This window comes from Zootoca vivipara, chromosome 13 (genome assembly GCF_963506605.1).
Source record: "Zootoca vivipara chromosome 13, rZooViv1.1, whole genome shotgun sequence".
Taxonomy (NCBI): domain Eukaryota; kingdom Metazoa; phylum Chordata; class Lepidosauria; order Squamata; family Lacertidae; genus Zootoca; species Zootoca vivipara.
Window position 1 is genome coordinate 13,284,079 of NC_083288.1, and position 17,583 is coordinate 13,301,661.

The following is a 17,583-nucleotide window of genomic DNA, read 5'->3' on the forward strand; positions in this document are numbered from 1 at the left end:
ACTTTGCCCCAGTACCCTGTTTCTCCGAAAATAAGACGTAGACATAAAATAAGGCGTAGCAGGATTTTTAAGCATTCAAGGAATATAAGCCATACCCCGAAAATAAGACATAGTGATAGGCACAGCAGCAATGCTGGCCGCAGCAGCAGCAAGAGGGAAAAAAAATAAGACATCCCCTGAAAATAAGCCATAGTGTTGTTGTTTTGAGGAAAAATAAATAGAAGACGGTGTCTTATTTTCGAAGAAACACGGTATATGCATTTTTGTACACCTTACTCGGCTGGAAAATGCACTATTGCAGAATTTGAAGAACTGTAGATTTTGAAGGATGGCTGTGTTTCAGTTCATGTGCTGTTTTGCAAAGCGCAAACTACGTAGCTTGGTTTTTAAATGCAATCTGAATCAATTCCCACACCCCACCCCACCCTGCACTCCTAGGCCCAAAACCAACAAAAGGCCCAACAGTGCCAGCGTTCTCGCTTTGCGCCTGCAAAATTCAATGAAGATTTTTTGTGGGGTGCAAATGTGAATTGGATGTCCGATAGTCCTGGCCATAAAGTGTCTTGTTCATACCTGTTAGGTGTTAAAACCCTATATCCCTTACAAGAACTAATCACCTCACTGGGACTAAGAAGGAAGCTGGGTGAAGGAAATCCTGCAATAACTCAGCTACTACATTACCCAAAGTCCATTAGGCTTCCATTTCCCTCCACACAATCTTTTTGGGTTTCAATACTGCACAACTGCAACCATCTGGCATTGGGTACCAAAATTCATCTTGGCTTTTGCTGTTGTTGAAAGCAAGTTTCTGAAAGCTACGTACAACAGATCATCTATTTGTCAAGTCAAACTCCTCTTGACTTTGGTTTTCTCCTCAACAAAATTCCCAGCCTGATTGTATCACAGGTGACATGAGGAACATAACATAGTACGACGCTAAAAGTAAATTAGGGGTGAGGAAATTTTGCCCCTCCAGATGTTTCGGAACTACAACTGCCACCAGCCCCAGTCAAGCATAGCCAAATGGCCGAGGCTGATGGGAGTTGTAGTCCAACCAAGTCTGGAGGGTCAAAGGTTCCCTCACCTTTACCCTGCTGTGTTTCTCCGAAAATAAGCCATACCTCGAAAATAAGCCATAGTGATAGGCAGTTTAACCTTGTAGGTTAAACTGTACCATACTTAATAAAAATAAAAAAAGACATCCCCTGAAAATAAGCCACCGTGTGTCTTATTTTTGGAGAAACATGGTAAATGGTGTTACCTCTGGTGATGGGAGCTGTTTGGGCGTGTCTCCATCCAGTGGTTGCGTCACAAGCATGTTCCCTAAAATAGCCTTCATGTGGCGCGCCATCTTGGACTGCTGTTCTGGTCCACAGTGGTTTTCCAGAGAGAGAATCACAGGATAGGAAGAATGCTGAGGAGACAAGATGGAGTCAGAAGACACCTGCTACCTCCAAGACACCTGCTACCTCCAAGATTCTTTCCCCAACCCTTCAAATGATTACTTTTCCCCCTTTTTTAAAATAATAAAACACACACACATACACACACACCACTAAGCATTTTACGATGGCTTACATGAAATTTTGTGTACATTTGCAACCTCAAAACCTTTTAGAAACTGTTTCATCCTAGCTTTTCATGTGTTGATCATCCGCTGGTTAGAATGAATTTCTTTTTTTCTACTCGTGTTATGCTTTACTAATTGCATTAGATGGTTAGCTTTAATTCTCAGTAGTGGCACCCACCCTGTGGAACGCCCTCCCATCAAATGTCACGGAGATGAGTAACCATATAACTTTTAGGAGACATCTGAAGGCAGCCTTGTATCATCAATATTTGCACACATGCAACAGAATATTTGCACACATGCACACATTGATCCTTCATGGATCAATGCCTTGTCGTGGCGAAGGGGCTTGAATAACTCAGAGAAGCTATGAGCTATGCCATGCAGGGCCACCCAAGATGGACAGGTCATAGTGGAGAGTTTTGACTAAACGTGATCCACCTGGAGAAGGAACTGGCAAGCCACTCCAGTATCCCTGCCAAGAAAACTCCATGGACAAAGACAACAGGCATATAAAAGTTATGACGCTGGAAGATGAGCCCCTCAGGTCGGAAGGCGTCCAACATGCTACTGAGGAAGAGCTGAGGACAAGTACAAGTAGATTCAGAGCTGATGAAGCGGCTGGGCCAAAGCCGAAAGGACGCTCAGTTGCGGATATGCCTGGAAGCGAAAGGAAAGTCCGATGCTGTAAAGAAAAATATTGCATAGGAACCTGGAATGTAAGAACCATGAATGGAGGTAAGCTGGATGTGGTCAAAAATGAGATGACAAGAATAAATATCGACATCCTGGGCATCAGTGAACTAAAATGGAAGGGAATGGGCGAATTCAGTTCGGGTGACTATCGTATCTACTACTGTGGGCAAGAATCCTGTAGTAGAAATGGAGTGGCCCTCATAGTCAACAAAAGAGTGGCAAAAGCTGTAATGGGATGCAATCTCAAAAATGACAGAATGATCTCGATACGAATCCAAGGCAGACCTTTTAACATCACAGTAATCCAAGTTTATGCAGCAACTACCGGAGCTGAAGAAAGTGAAATTGACCAATTCTATGAAGACCTACAACACCTTCTAGAAATGACACCAAAGAAGGATGTTCTTCTCATTACAGGGGATTGGAATGCTAAAGTAGGGAATCAAGAGATAAAAGGAACAACTGGCAAGTTTGGCCTTGGAGTTCAAAATGAAGCAGGGCAAAGGCTAATAGAGTTCTGTCAAGAGAACAAGCTGGTCATCACAAACACTCTCTTCCAACAACACAAGAGACGACTCTACACATGGATATCACCAAATGGGCAGCATCGAAATCAGATTGATTATATTCTCTGCAGCCAAAGATGGAGAAGCTCTATACAATCAGCAAAAACAAGACCTGGAGCTGACTGTAACTCAGATCATCAGCTTCTTATAGCAAAATTCCAGCTTAAACTGAAGAAAGTAGGAAAAACCACTGGGCCAGTAAGATACAATCTAAATCAAATCCCTTATGAATACACAGTGGAAGTGAGGAACAGGTTTAAGGATTTAGATTTGGTGGACAGAGTGCCTGAAGAACTATGGATGGAGGCTCGTAACATTATACAGGAGGCAGCAACGAAAACCATCCCAAGGAAAAGGAAATGCAAGAAAGCAAAATGGCTATCCAACGAGGCCTTACAAATAGCGGAGGAGAGGAGGCAAGCAAAATGCAAGGGAGATAGGGAAAGATACAGGAAACTGAATGCAGATTTCCAAAAAACAGCAAGGAAAGACAAGAGGGTCTTCTTAAATGAGCAATGCAAAGAAATAGAGGAAAACAATAGAATGGGGAAAACCAGAGATCTGTTCAAGAAAATTGGAGATATGAAAGGAACATTTCGTACAAAGATTACCATAATCAAGGACAAAAGTGGTAAGGACCTAACAGAAGCAGAAGACATCAAGAAGAGGTGGCAAGAATACACAGAGGAATTATACCAGAAAGATATGGAGGTCTCGTACACCCCAGGTAGTGTGGTTGCTGACCTTGAGCCAGACATCTTGGAGAGTGAAGTCAAATGGGCCTTAGAAAGCACTGCTAATAACAAGGCCAGTGGAAGTGATGATATTCCAGCTGAACTATTTAAAATTTTAAAAGATGATGCTGTTAAGGTGCTACACCCAATATGCCAGCAAGTTTGGAAAACTCAGCAATGGCCAGAGGATTGGAGAAGATCAGTCTACATCCCAATTCCAAAGAAGGGCAGTGCCAAAGAATGCTCCAACTACCGCACAATTGCGCTCATTTCACACGCTAGCAAGGTTATGCTTAAAATTCCACAAGGCAGGCTTAGGCAGTATGTGGACCGAGAACTCCCAGAAGTGCAAGCTGGATTTCGAAAGGGCAGAGGAACCAGACCAAATAGCAAACATGCGCTGGATTATGGAGAAAGCAAGAGAGTTCCAGAAAAACGTCTACTTCTGCTTCATTGACTATGCAAAAGCCTTTGACTGTGTCGACCACAGCAAACTATGGCAAGTTCTTAAAGAAATGGGAGTGCCTGATCACCTCATCTGTCTCCTGAGAAATCTCTATGTGGGACAAGAAGCTACAGTTAGAACTGGATATGGAACAACTGAGTGGTTCAAAATTGGGAAAGGAGTACGACAAGGTTGTATATTGTCTCCCTGCTTATTTAACTTATATGCAGAATTCATCATGCGAAAGGCTGGACTAGTTGAATCCCAAACCGGAATTAAGATTGCCGGAAGAAATATCAACAACCTCAGATATGCAGATGACACAACCTTGATGGCAGAAAGCGAGGAGGAATTAAAGAACCTTTTAATGAGGGTGAAAGAGGAGAGCGCAAAATATGGTCTGAAGCTCAACATCAAAAAAACCAAGATCATGGCCACTGGTCCCATCACCTCCTGGCAAATAGAAGGGGAAGAAATGGAGGCAGTGAGAGATTTTACCTTCTTGGGCTCCTTGATCACTGCAGATGGTGACAGCAGTCACGAAATTAAAAGACGCCTGCTTCTTGGGAGAAAAGCAATGACAAACCTAGACAGCATCTTAAAAAGCAGAGACATCACCTTGCCGACAAAGGTCCGTATAGTTAAAGCTATGGTTTTCCCAGTAGTGATGTATGGAAGTGAGAGCTGGACCATAAAGAAGGCTGATCGCCGAAGAATTGATGCTTTTGAATTATGGTGCTGGAGGAGACTCTTGAGAGTCCCATGGACTGCAAGAAGATCAAACCTATCCATTCTTAAGGAAATCAGCCCTGAGTGCTCCCTGGAAGGACAGATCGTGAAGCTGAGGCTCCAATACTTTGGCCACCTCATGAGAAGAGAAGAATCCTTGGAAAAGACCCTGATGTTGGGAAAGATTGAGGGCACTAGGAGAAGGGGACGTCAGAGGACAAGGTGGTTGGACAGTGTTCTCGAAGCTACGAACATGAGTTTGACCAAACTGCGGGAGGCAGTGCAAGACAGGAGTGCCTGGCGTGCTATGGTCCATGGGGTCACGAAGAGTCGGACACGACTAAACGACTAAACAACAACAACAACAACAACAGAAGGTACCCCCACCTAAACAAGCAAGTTTTTTTGTTTTTTGTTTACTTTGAGTACAAAAACTTTATTTAAAAAAAATGCAATCCAGACACGATTGTAGAAGAGGATTTGTCTAGAATTGCACCCGCTGCGACATTTGCATACAACGCCTTTGAAAAAGGAAGCTTGCACAATCATTTCCAGCAATTAAATTTGCTCATGAATCATGATACAGCGAAGTGACTAAGTGGTTGGGCAGCGATGAAAGCTCCCGAGAGAAATGTTTGGGCCTCAGAACATCAAATGCAGCTACTTCTACCTTCCGAGGATCCTTAAGAACTGCAATCAATCAATCTTCTTGCTACCCGCATTTCTGAAAACTGTGGTTTAGTCTACCTTGAATGCATGGTCCCGGATGCTTTCAATCACATCCCGGAAGAGGATCTTGGAGGTCAGAGTGTGGCCGTGGTAGATGATGGGCTCTCCGTTGGACCCCTCCCAACAGTCAAGCTCCACACAGCGACACCCCTTCATCAAAGCCCTGCCGACGACAGAAACAAGGTGAGGTGATGATGGACGCTGCATTTCAGCCCTCTGCCTGTCAAGGAGCTGTCAGGCGAGCACAGGTCATCCACAAGGCAGGAAAGAACCTGAGGCATGAAATCCTCTAGGATTTTATCAGTCTTAGAGAGACAGGGAGGATTGTGACGCCTTGCCCAACCTCAGAGATGGACCATGGACCAATGTAGGCCAAGGGGTTAAGTTCCGGATCAGGCCAACAAGGGCCAAGGGTTAAAGGTAGGAGGTGCAGTCGCAGATCAGGAAGCGCAGGGAGGGAAAAGGAAGAGTCTGTGTTACTATTTAGCACAAGACGTTGCTCAGTTCTGCAAGGTGTACAGCTGCCCGGGTCCTGCTGCCTGAGTGCCGAGTTCAAGTCCTCCGGCCCCTTATAGGGAGCCAGGCAAGAGTTGTGCTAGCCGGCACTCTTCAAACAAACTTTAGAACTAACTTCAAGGTGTAAACAGCTTGTGCCTTCCCACCCAAGGGACGGCTCAATTTCCCACACATTGTTCTGCAGGGCTCCTTTGGGGATTATGGGCCACGTAATTAACGGAATCACCTGAGGCGAGCAAAGTGACATGCATCGTTCTCTCTCCAGGTACCTGGAGAGTAATCCTGCCTTGCCATGTGGCCTCCTTCCCCCTGGCCTGTTCAAAGCAGCCCCACCAACCAACCAACCAACCAGATTCCTCTCTCCGCTCCAGCTCACCCACTGCCTCCCATGCCTTTCTGCATGCCCTGGCCAAAATGCTGCAGCCAATGGCCTTGCACCCACCATTATTTGCTGGGATCCTTTACCTATCCCCGTTGCCAGCACTCCTTGCCATCTGAAAGCAGTTATTGGGACTCACTCAGGCCATAGCTGCCAAGTCTCCCGTATTCCCCGGGAAACCCACGTTTTTCCAGCTGTCCCCAGCCGAAAAAACGGATTTTTTTTTTTGTTTTTTCCTGGTTTATTCCGGCTGCGACGGCCATTTTGGAACTGGGCGGAGCATGCTCAGAAGCGACTTTTGATGCTGCTTTGCCCAGTTCCAAAATGGCTGCAGCGCGACTTCTGGTGCGGCGGCCATTTTGGAACAGGGCAGAGCAGCATCAAAAGTCGCTTCTGAGCATGCTCCGCCCAGTTCCAAAATGGCGGCAGCGCTACTTCCGGTCTGCTACTTCCGGTCCAGTCCCTTATTTCTCAGGCCGGAACTTGGCAGGTACGACTCTGCTGCTTCGACCAGAAAACCTGCTTACCGGATGTAGGCCTCAGTGCTACTGGCGCCTCCAATCTGGTTCTGCGTCAGGTAGGTGTTATGGGAGGAGGAGATGAAGTAATGGGACAGCGGCTGCGTCATGTCCTGGTATATCCTTGCATGGCCCTGGTTGAGGATGTCTCCAGCCGAGGACAGCAGGTACATCATGAAGCCATCCATCATCATGAGATTGTGCTGCCTGGCTGTGGGACGAAGAGGTGGTTAGCGGAGACAGTTTCATATCTACCCATCCGGCGTATTTTAGCGTACGCCTTTCCTAAGAACTTGCCAAATGCAAGGTGGTTCATTTCAGTGAGATTCGGAAGCAATACAGAACACAAGCGAGTGAGAAGATTAAAGATTTTATTCTAAACAGCAAGCATTATATACAGGTGAAACTCGGAAAATTAGAATATTGCCGAAAAGTGCATTTGTTTCAGTAATGCAACTTACTATTTTTTATTTTTCTTTTAATTTTTACAAATGCTTTTTTTGGGAAATTCCACAGTAATAAAACAAAGTTACAATAATACAAAAATAAACATTTCATTAGTTACATTCCATTTATAATTGACCCACCTGATGACAAATAATTACAATTACAACAAATAAAGGCTTGACAGATCTTGCTTTGCATGTCATGCATCTATCTCATATATTGGTTTCACCTTTTAAATTGCGTTACTGAAATAAAGGCACTTTTCAACGATATTCTAATTTTCTGAGTTTCAGATGTACATTACCAAGCAAATGCTTCGATCTGCCCCGGGGAAGCCCTCAAGAAGTGGCGAGGTGATCCCCTAGGCCAGGCATAGGCAACCTTGGCTCTCCAGATGTTTTGGAACTACAACTCCCATGATCCCTGACCACTGGCCCTGTTAGCTAGGGATCATGGGAGTTGTAGTTCCAAAACATCTGGAGAGCCAAGGTTGCCTATGCCTGCCCTAGGCGATCCCCCCACGGCCTATAGTCTGCACATGAGCTTCACAGAACTATGGCCCCAAACCATCCGATTTATAGATAGCTGGCTTGTTAGCCTATGTGCCTTGCCCGACAAGCTAGTGCAGATTATTAATTAGCTAGCCCCCTCTTCCAATACTGCACGTTCCTCCAAAGCAGGGGTCAGCAACCTTTTTCAGCTGTGGTCCGGTCCACTGTCCCTCAGACCATGTGGTGGGCCGGACATTTTTTTGGGGGGGGGGGAATGAACAAATTCCTATGCCCCACAAATAACTAGAGATGCATTTTAAATAAAAGCACACATTCTACTCATGTAAAAAAACATGCTGATTCCCGGACCGTCCGCGGGCTGGATTGAGAAGGCGATTGGGCCGCATCTGGCCCCCGGGCCTTAGGTTGCCTACCCCTGCTCTAAACAATGTCTAACATCCAAAAAGGTCAGAAGGTTCCTGTAAGAGAGAGGGCTTGCAGAGAGCAGCCCACTCTGCTTACTTCCATCAGATGGGAGAGCAGCAGCAAGAATATCAAGGCAGGAAGGAGGTTCCAGGGCTCTAGCAGCATACTGGAGCCTCAACTGCAGTTGGGAAGCAGAGAAGAAGGGGTGGGGCCAGCTGCATCAGAGGGTGGAAAGGAGAGGGAAGAATCAGCGGCAGCTGAGGAGAAAGGTTTGACACAATGGGGATCCCGTAGCGCCAGTAGGAGGGGCATTTTGGGGACCAGTCTTAAAGGCTGGGTCAGAGCCCGCCAGAGGCTATTGTGGGCTTCTGCCCCATGCAGAGCAGACATGATTTGAGACATCTCACCACTGTATATAGCATGCACAATCAAACTCTGAAAATCCAGAGGTGTGGAGTGCTTACTCGGGAGTAGCCAACACCCATCTGTGACAGTTCCCTGCATTATCACTTCTTCCTTCCACCAGATTAAACATTAAAGGCTGCTCTCAGCCGTCCAAGAGCAGAACAAGAGATAGAGAGGGGAAGTAAACAGAGGCAGGAAGAAAACAAGAGGCAGGAAGAGATGACCATGTCAGATCACTGAACTCCTCGAAATTACAAACATCTTCTGGAAAAGGTTTCCCCGTAATCAGTGCCTCCAAACATTGTAAAAGTAGGCCAAAAATACACAATACAGAGGACGTGCAACATCTATCGAAAACAGATGTCCCTCATCTCATTCTTCCACTCTCCTCTCAACCAGGCCAAGTTTGCAATATGATTCCTTGTTTTATAAAGCAGGGCTGCTCCTCTCCTCCTGCTGCTGAGAGTCAAGCAAAAATCCTGACCTGCACTGATCCAGAGTCCCCTGCTATGTGTAGGTCTCTGGCTTATTTTCCCGGTTCATCCCTCTGTTGGGCTCTGGTTAATTTTCCTGGCTAGTTGATCGACATCAAGCCAGATTTGCCATTTGGACACAGCAGGGAACTCTGGCTTATTACCAGTCGGGATCTCCGTGCTGGAAGCCGATGTGCAACGTGCATTTGTGGAGCATGAGGCTAGATGCTGCCCCTACACTACCCCTCCCAGCTGCAGCCATCCTGCTGCTTGCCAGGGCTAAGTAGGGCACAGGAAGCACCATGTTGGCAGTGGGCACAAGTATGGGTGCGTTGCTGCCTGGCACTGCTGCCAACCTGGGGTTTCTTCTGCCCTTGCCACCTGCAACCAGGTGGGCAGCACAGCATCATATGTCACACTCTGCAACTGGTGGCAAGAAAAGGGAAGGGGCAAGGGAGGAGGACTCATTCTTGCCACTTGTTCTTGGCTTAAGAAAACTATGGTTCACAAACCATGGTTGGTGATCTAGAATGATTGTACAAACCATGGCTGATGACCTAGAATGATGGTATAAAGCATGGTTTAAGTCTAGAATGATCATACGAACCATGGATTAAGTCTAGAATGATCATACAAATCATGGTTTAAGTCGCAAATGATCATACAAACCATGGTTTATGGCCTACAATGATCATACAAACCATGGTTTGAGTCTAGAATGATCATACAAACAATGGTTTATGACAGGCATCCCCAAACTTGGCCCTCCAGATGTTTTGGGACTACAACTCCCATCATCCCTGACCACTGGTCCTGTTAACTAGGGATGATGGGAGTTGTAGTCCCAAAACATCTGGAGGACCGAGTTTGGGGATGCCTGGTTTATGACCTAGAATGATCATACAAACCATAGTTTAAGTCTAGAATGATCGTACAAACCATGGTTCAAGTCTAGATTGATCATAGAAACCAATGTGTGATGCAACAAAACATACCATGGGATGCTATTGTACTTTCTTTTCCACCACCCCACTCCACTTTGCAGTCTGCTTTTTGTGTGGGGAAGGGACAGCAGAGAAGCAAAGCATCGTGATCTGTTATGTACAATCACAATTTCTGTCCCTCCCTCCCCTTTACATTCCTCTGCCTTGTTATGTTTCTTTAGACTGATGTTATTGCTGTGCTGGCTGTTTTCATTGCAAGGTATTATGCTGCAATTATAATATGGAAAAATCAATGAAGTGTTTGTTGTTGTCGTTTTTTTTGTTTTTTTTAAAAAAAGCATGATGAAATTGTGTGTCCCCCCCTTTCTTTCTTTTTTGTGGAAGAGAGGACAAAGGAGCTACTGCTGCTTTCACTGACCAGCACGTAAACTCTCAATAATGTGTAGTTTTGAGCCGTGGACTTCAATTTTATGGGGCGGCACACAGATTATAGCTTTCCAAAGACTCAGGGGCAGTGTGGTGCCATTAATTATATAACGCCATCTAGACATGGCACTTTGCAAAGGACAGGCGGCATGACAGACTCCTTATCCGAAAGGTAACAGGGGAGAGATGAAAGCTGGCGAAAGCAGAGAAAGAACATGCCATCATTACAGTTACGTGTACTTAGGCTTGGTCGTATTTATTTAGTCGTTGCATTTCTATCCCAGATTTTCCCCCACCCCAGGAGCTCAAGGTGGAATACAAGTGTCTCTCCCCAACTCTTTTAATCCCCAAAACCAATCTGTGCCGTAGGTTAGTGGCCCAAGGTCACCCAGCAAACCACCACGGTTGAGTGGGGATTTGAACAGAATCCCCACACCGATCCACGGACAGTCTGTGGGTCGGATCTTGAAAGAAATTGGGCCTGATCCGGCACCCGGGCCTTAGTTTGCCAACCCCGGTCTAATTTGAGACAAACAAGCTAATCTCATCAACACAAAGAAGCCTTCCCCTTTTCTGATCTTTCATATTTGTCAGAGCTGAAAATCCCTGTTCACAACAAGATGTCGTGGAGAACTGTAGGAGAATATGCCAATGCTCTTGAAAAGAGGCATGGCTATTGTTCCTGGTTGTATACACTGAAATGTTTAAATGTTTCTTTCTTCGAATCTTCCCACTCTTGCCATCCTCTCCTGCCACACCAGCGTGGTGAGCCACACCCTTTGAAAACCACTGACCTAGGGTCATAGGTGCCAAGTTCCGGATTGAAAAATCCAGGATCAGCAGCGCCGAGGCACCGGAAGTCGCTTCTACGCACTTCCGGACATGCGTAGAAGCGACTTCCGATGCCACTGTGCCCATTTCCAAAATGTCTGCAATGCCAGAAGTCGCTTCTACGCACTTCCGGACATGCGTGGAAGCGACTTTTGGCGCTGCGGACATTTTGGAAATGGGCACAGCGGCATCGGAAGAACATGGCCGCCAGCAGGAGCTCCGTAATCCGGGGGAATACGGGGTATTTTACCATTCGGGACACCAGTGGGAAACGGTAAGAAAATACGGGGGGGTTCCCGGGGAAAACGGGGTACTTGGCAGCTATGCCTAGGGTGTGGTTTTGCAAAGGGGGTAGAGAGGAAGGACTGTGTTTTTGCAGAGAAGCAACATGACTGATAATGGGAGGGTGAGGAGCAGGGGAGAGATAATCAGAGATAAAACCAGGTTGCTCTTATTTCTCCGCAAAAATAACCATGTTCATCCAACCCATGAAAGCCTTTTAGGTGAGACATCAGTCCCAAGAGAGATTTTTTTGGATTTCAGCTCCTTAATCTGCTTGTTCTTTCCGGATGTGCTTGCAATGCATCTACACAACAAAGGCCCTGCATTCATGACAATTATAACCATGCTAGAAAGTGTTCCGTCATAACTTTGAGGTGTGCGTATTGGGTTCATACCTTTCTCATTCAGCTCAAAAGTCTGGATGATTTCATGAGCCCGCTGCAAGCTGGCTTCCTCGCCCTGGTCGCGGAGAAATTCCTGCAGTTCCTCAGACGACAGCACGCGGTCCTCGCCCGAGTAACGGCGAAAGATCTCCTCCAGCTCAGGACGCGCCATCAGCCGTGTGCAGAACTCCTCAATCTCATATTCCTCCAAGCGATCGTTGTTTGATCTGTCACACTCCTAAGTGAAAGAGGGAAGGAGCAGTTAAGTAAATTGCCATGGGGGGGGGTGGATGAGAGGAAATAGCAACTGATAAGCTCGGGTGGAGTCAGGGCTGTGTGCTTTTTTTTTTTTTTTAAAGGAGGGGTGGAAGAAATAAATGGAAATTCTGCAAAGAGTATAAAATGTGTGAATCTGCATTTACTGTATATTTTATTTTAGTGTTTCTAGGCACTGAGAGGAACAGCTATGAAAAGTACCGAGGTGGAATACAGTCATACCTTGGTTTTCGAACACCTTAGTTCTCGAGTGTTTTGGCTCCCGAACGCCACAAACCAAGAAGTGAGTGTTCCAGTTTGCGAACGTTTTTTGGAAGCCGAACATCCGACGCGGCTTCCGATTGAGTGCAGGAAGGATAAGAGAAGATAAAGAAGTAGTAGGAATAAAACTAAAGAAAAATGAGCATAAATTGAAAGCATTTGCAGATGATTTGGCAATAACTGTGGAAGATCCAAAAAATTCACTCCCAAAAGTTTGGTCAAGTGGCAGGATTTAAATTAAATAAAAGCAAAACTAAATTGTTATTAAAAATTGGAAAGGAAAGAAGTAACAGAGATGGCAGGGATAAAAGTATATAAAAAAGTACAGTGGAACCTCGGTTTATGAACACCTTGGTTTACGAATTTTCGGTTTACGAACACCGCGGACCCATGTGGAACAGATTAATTCACTTTCCATTACTTTCAATGGGAAAGTTCGCTTCAGTTTATGAATGCTTCAGTTTATGAACAGACTTCCGGAACCAATTACACCCATGCTTCGGGTTAAGTACGCTTCAGGTTGAGTACTCCACGGACCCGTCTAGAACGGATTCATCCACTTTCCATTACTTTTAATGGGAAAGTTCGCTTCAGTTTATGAACGCTTCAGTTTATGAACAGACTCCCGGAACCAATTGTGTTCATAAACCGAGGTACCACTGTAAAGTATTTAGGAGTGTGGATAACAACAAAAAATAAAAATATTTTTAAAGACAATTATGAAAAAAATTGGCATAAAATTAAAAGAAATTTGGAAACATGGAATAGGATGAATCTTTCCCTAATTGGAAGAATTGCAACAATAAAAATGAATGTACTTCCAATAATGTTATTTCTTTTCCAAACTATTCCAGTAATAACAGGGAATGCATGCTTCAAAGAGTGGCAGAGAGAGATTTCAAAATTTGTCTGGAGTGGGGAAAAGCCAAGGATAAAAAATAAGATACTAACAGATGTGAAAGAAAGAGGCGGTTTCTCACTCCCAGACTTAAAATTGTACTATGAAGCGGCATCCCTAATATGGATTCGGGATTGGATCAAGTTAGAAAGGGAGGAAATAACAGAATTGGAATGACACGACAACAGAATTGGATGGCATGCTTACTTATAGTACGGGAAAGCAAAAATACACGAAGGGTTTCATAACCACATAATAAGGAGATCATTGTTTCAAGTGTGGGAAAAATACAAAGAATTACTAGAATCTAAGACACCTTGGTGGATATCACCTATTGAAGCACTGCCACTTAAAACATTAGAGAAAAAGGGAGAATGGCCAACATATAGAGAGTTACTGGTTGAACAAGAGGGGAAATTAAAATTGAAGGAATATGAAGAAATAAAAGAACATCTCCAAAGTTGGTTGCATCATAGACAGTTAAAATACATATTCAAAGAAGACAATAAGAAAAGTTTTTCATATTCGGTTTCAAAATTCCAAAAGGAAGTGATAGAATAAAAGTCAAAATTATTTTAAAAAAGGCATACAATATCCTTTGGGAGTGGGAAACCAAAGATGAAGAAGTAAAATCGGTACTGATTAACTGGGCACAGGATATAGGTCAAAATATACAATTCCAAGATTGGATAAAATTGTGGAAAACAAATCTGAAATTTACGGATTGTATTTTGTTGAGAGAGAACTATATGAAGATGATGTATAGATGGTATATAACACCGGTTAAATTGGCAAAAATGTCTAAAAATGAAAAGAAAGAATGTTAGAGACGTGAAGCAGAAGGTACGTTCTACCATATGTAGTGGGATTGTAAAAAGGTAAAATTGTACTGGGAGATTATTTATAAGGAATTGAAGAAAATGTTGAAAATAACATTTGTTAAACAACCAGAAGCTTTTTTGTTAGGCATTTTAGGCCAAGACCTACCGAAAGAGAAGAGGACGCTATTTATGTACGCCAGCACAGCGGCAAGAATGTTGATAGCACAAAATTGGAAGACTGGAGTATTACCAACTAAAGAAGAATGGCAAGAAAAACTGATGAGTTATGCAGAAATGGCAAAACTGACAGACAGATTACAGGAAGAAGACAACAGTGAAAGAGAATGGGAACCATTTATTGTATATCTGCAGAAACCAAGAAAGACTATTGATGGCAGGATTTAAATAAAAACTCCCTTTTTTAGTAATAGAAATATGTAGTAAACAAGGAAACAATACAATATACATTTTCAGAGATAGCAGTGTGTAATAGGGGAAAAATAAATCAGAAGTGGAAGTTGGGGGAAGCCCGGGGGGTAGGGGTGGGAAGAGGGAATGTAATATGAAGGTTATGGATATGTGATATTTGTAATAATTGAAAAAGAAAATGGAATAAAATTTTATTTAATAATAATAATAATAATAATTCATTGCTGAATTCCCCCCTCCAAAAAAACTCAACTTCCTTCCCTCTTCTTTCTGTGGTTCCTTAAAATTATTTTTAATATTTTCTGCATGTCCAAATTAATTGGCTCATTTGTTCATCTAATTTAAATAAATTCTCTTTAAATATATACTCTTATAAAACTTCAAGTTATTACAATAATCTTGCTAATGTTCCTCTCTGTATAATCCCCTGCTTTCACTGTATAATAATTTTAAAGTCTCTCCCCCGTCCTTTCTGCCTCATGCTGAGGAATGTGGTCCTTCCTCGGACTGAGGGCGAGGTGGCCCTGCCTTTCCACAGCAGCTAGAAATTATTGCCCTCGTTGCAAAGAAGGCCAGAGGAAACCCGAGAGACTGTTCTGGGAGGAAAGGCAGAAGTTCAAATATTGGCTCAGAAGAATCAGCTAAATCTTTGGCTGCAGGGCTCACGTCTACCATTATTCTAAAAGTGTTGACATCTCATAAAGGCAAAACTGGCAGCAGGGGAGACGGGAAAGCACAGAGTGCGTTTGCAAGAGAGACAGAGCACAAAAAACGGTAAAGCACCCCTGGATGGTTAAGTCCAGTCAAAGGAGACTCTGGGGTTGCGGCGCTCAGCTCACTTTCAGGCCAAGGGAGCTGGCGTTTGTCCGCAGACAGCTTTCTGGGTCATGTGGTCAACATGGCTAAACAGTTTCTGGTGCAATGGGACATCGTGACGGAAACCAGAGCGCACGGAAACACTGTTTACCTTCCCGCCAGAGCGGTACCTATTTATCTACTTGCGTTGCCCCTTATATAATGAAGCAAGAGAATGGTTTTTGACACCTATAATGACAAGGTCCCCCGGGCATAATCCTTCTGACATGATTCTTTATCTCCTCGCAGACATAGATAAGTATGTGACCTGGCGTGTAGCACTTTTTGCAACTGCTGCCAGGAAAATTAGAAAAAAATTATATAGCCGAGATAGCGATAAACTGAAAAGGAGATGAATTTATTTGACCCCATCTACACCAAGCTGTATCTTTCTCACTAAACTTTGTACATAATTGTCTATTGTATTATTTAATATAACCTTTAATATATTAGTGGCCCTGCGGTGATTTTAGCTTATAAATGTTATCATCTAATGTTTCAATTTGTATATTAAGGAGTTTCTATAGCTTTATGTGGACACACAGAGTGGCGCTGTGGTCTAAACCACAGAGCCTAGGGCTTGCCGATTAGAAGGTCGGCGGTTCGAATCCCCACGACGGGGTGAGCTCCCGTTGTTCGGTCCCAGTTCCTGCCCACCTAGCAGTTCAAAAGCACGTCAAATGCAAGTAGACAAAGATGTACTGCTCCGGCGGGAAGGTAAACGGCGTTTCCATGTGCTGCTCTGGTTCGCTTAGTCATGCTGGCCACGTGACCCGGAAATTGTTTGCGGACAAACACCGGCTCCCTTGGCCTATAGAGTGAGGTGAGCGCGCAACCCCAGAGTCATCCGCGACTGGACCTAACGGTCAGTTTTGTGCAGCTTTATAGCTTTGTGCAGGGACCCAGGTGGCGCTGTGGGTTAACCACAGAGCCTAGGGCTTGCTGATCAGAAGGTCAGCGGTTCGAATCCCTGCGACGGGGTGAGCTCCCGTTGCTCGGTCCCAGCTCCTGCCAACCTAGCAGTTCGAAAGCACGTCAAAATGCAAGTAGATAAATAGGAACCGCTACAGCGGGAAGGTAAACGGCGTTTCCGTGTGCTGCTCTGGTTCGCCAGAAGTGGCTTTGTCATGCTGGCCACATGACCTGGAAGCTATATGCCGGCTCCCTCGGCCAATAATGCGAGATGAGCGCGCAACCCCAGAGTCGGTTACGACTGGACCTAATGGTCAGGGGTCCATTTACCTTTACCTTTATAGCTTTGTGCAGATTAGGTCATGTTTTGACAATGTAAATGTTTTAACTTTTTGTATCAAACTAGTATATATTTTATTGAATGACATTGTATACATTGCAGCAGCCTTTGGCTATAAGCAATAAACTTGACTGACTGACTGACTGACTAACTACTGGCACTGGCGTGCTTTAGAACTGCTTGGTTGGCAGAAGCTGCGATAGAGCAACGGGAGCTCACCTCGTCGCGGGGATTCAAACCGCTGAGCTTCTGATCAACAAGCCCAAGAGGCTCAGTGGTTTAGACCACAGCGCCACCCGTGTCTGTTTACCTTAGAGACAGAGCACCCTTCATCGAACAGAGGAGGTGTGCAGCTAGAGCCAAGCAGATCCTGAAACTGGCGGCAAGATGGCAGCTAGCATACAAGGGCAGGAAGTACCTTGAAGAGCCTGTAGGCGTAGATGTCGTTCATATCTATGTTTATCATCCGCAGCATGTTTTTGATTTCTTTGAAGCTCATCTTATTGTCTTTGTTCTTGTCAGCCTGTTGCAAGATGTCATGGATCCAAGTGGAACCTGATGTAAGGAAAGAACAAAAGGGACTGGGAGGCACCAACCCCAGGAACTAAGGTAACACGTCTACACCCAGGAAACATTATTATGAGGGGAATTTTGAATTATTTCAGAATCGGGAACCCTTCAGTCTTTGACAAAAACAAATTTCCCTGGAGCTAAGCTGTTAAGACAACTCAGAGCTAAGGTCTTGCAAGGAGGTATTAGCTTTGGTAATGTTTTGAAAATGCTTCGATTAGAATGTGCAGA

At 44.5% G+C, this 17,583-nt stretch overlaps 1 protein-coding gene across 1 annotated transcript in view; it reads right to left on the minus strand.

The window, feature by feature from the left end:
- PLCD3 (phospholipase C delta 3) overlaps window positions 1-17,583 on the minus strand; it is an 85,210-nt gene that overhangs the window by 21,091 nt on the left and 46,536 nt on the right. The window contains exons 4-8 of the mRNA XM_035137245.2: window positions 17,201-17,330; window positions 12,003-12,228; window positions 6,892-7,093; window positions 5,488-5,632; window positions 1,262-1,414 (exon numbers count right to left, since the gene is read on the minus strand). Coding sequence (XP_034993136.2) covers window positions 1,262-1,414; window positions 5,488-5,632; window positions 6,892-7,093; window positions 12,003-12,228; window positions 17,201-17,330 — 856 coding nt within the window. The remainder of the gene's footprint in view (window positions 1-1,261; window positions 1,415-5,487; window positions 5,633-6,891; window positions 7,094-12,002; window positions 12,229-17,200; window positions 17,331-17,583) is intronic.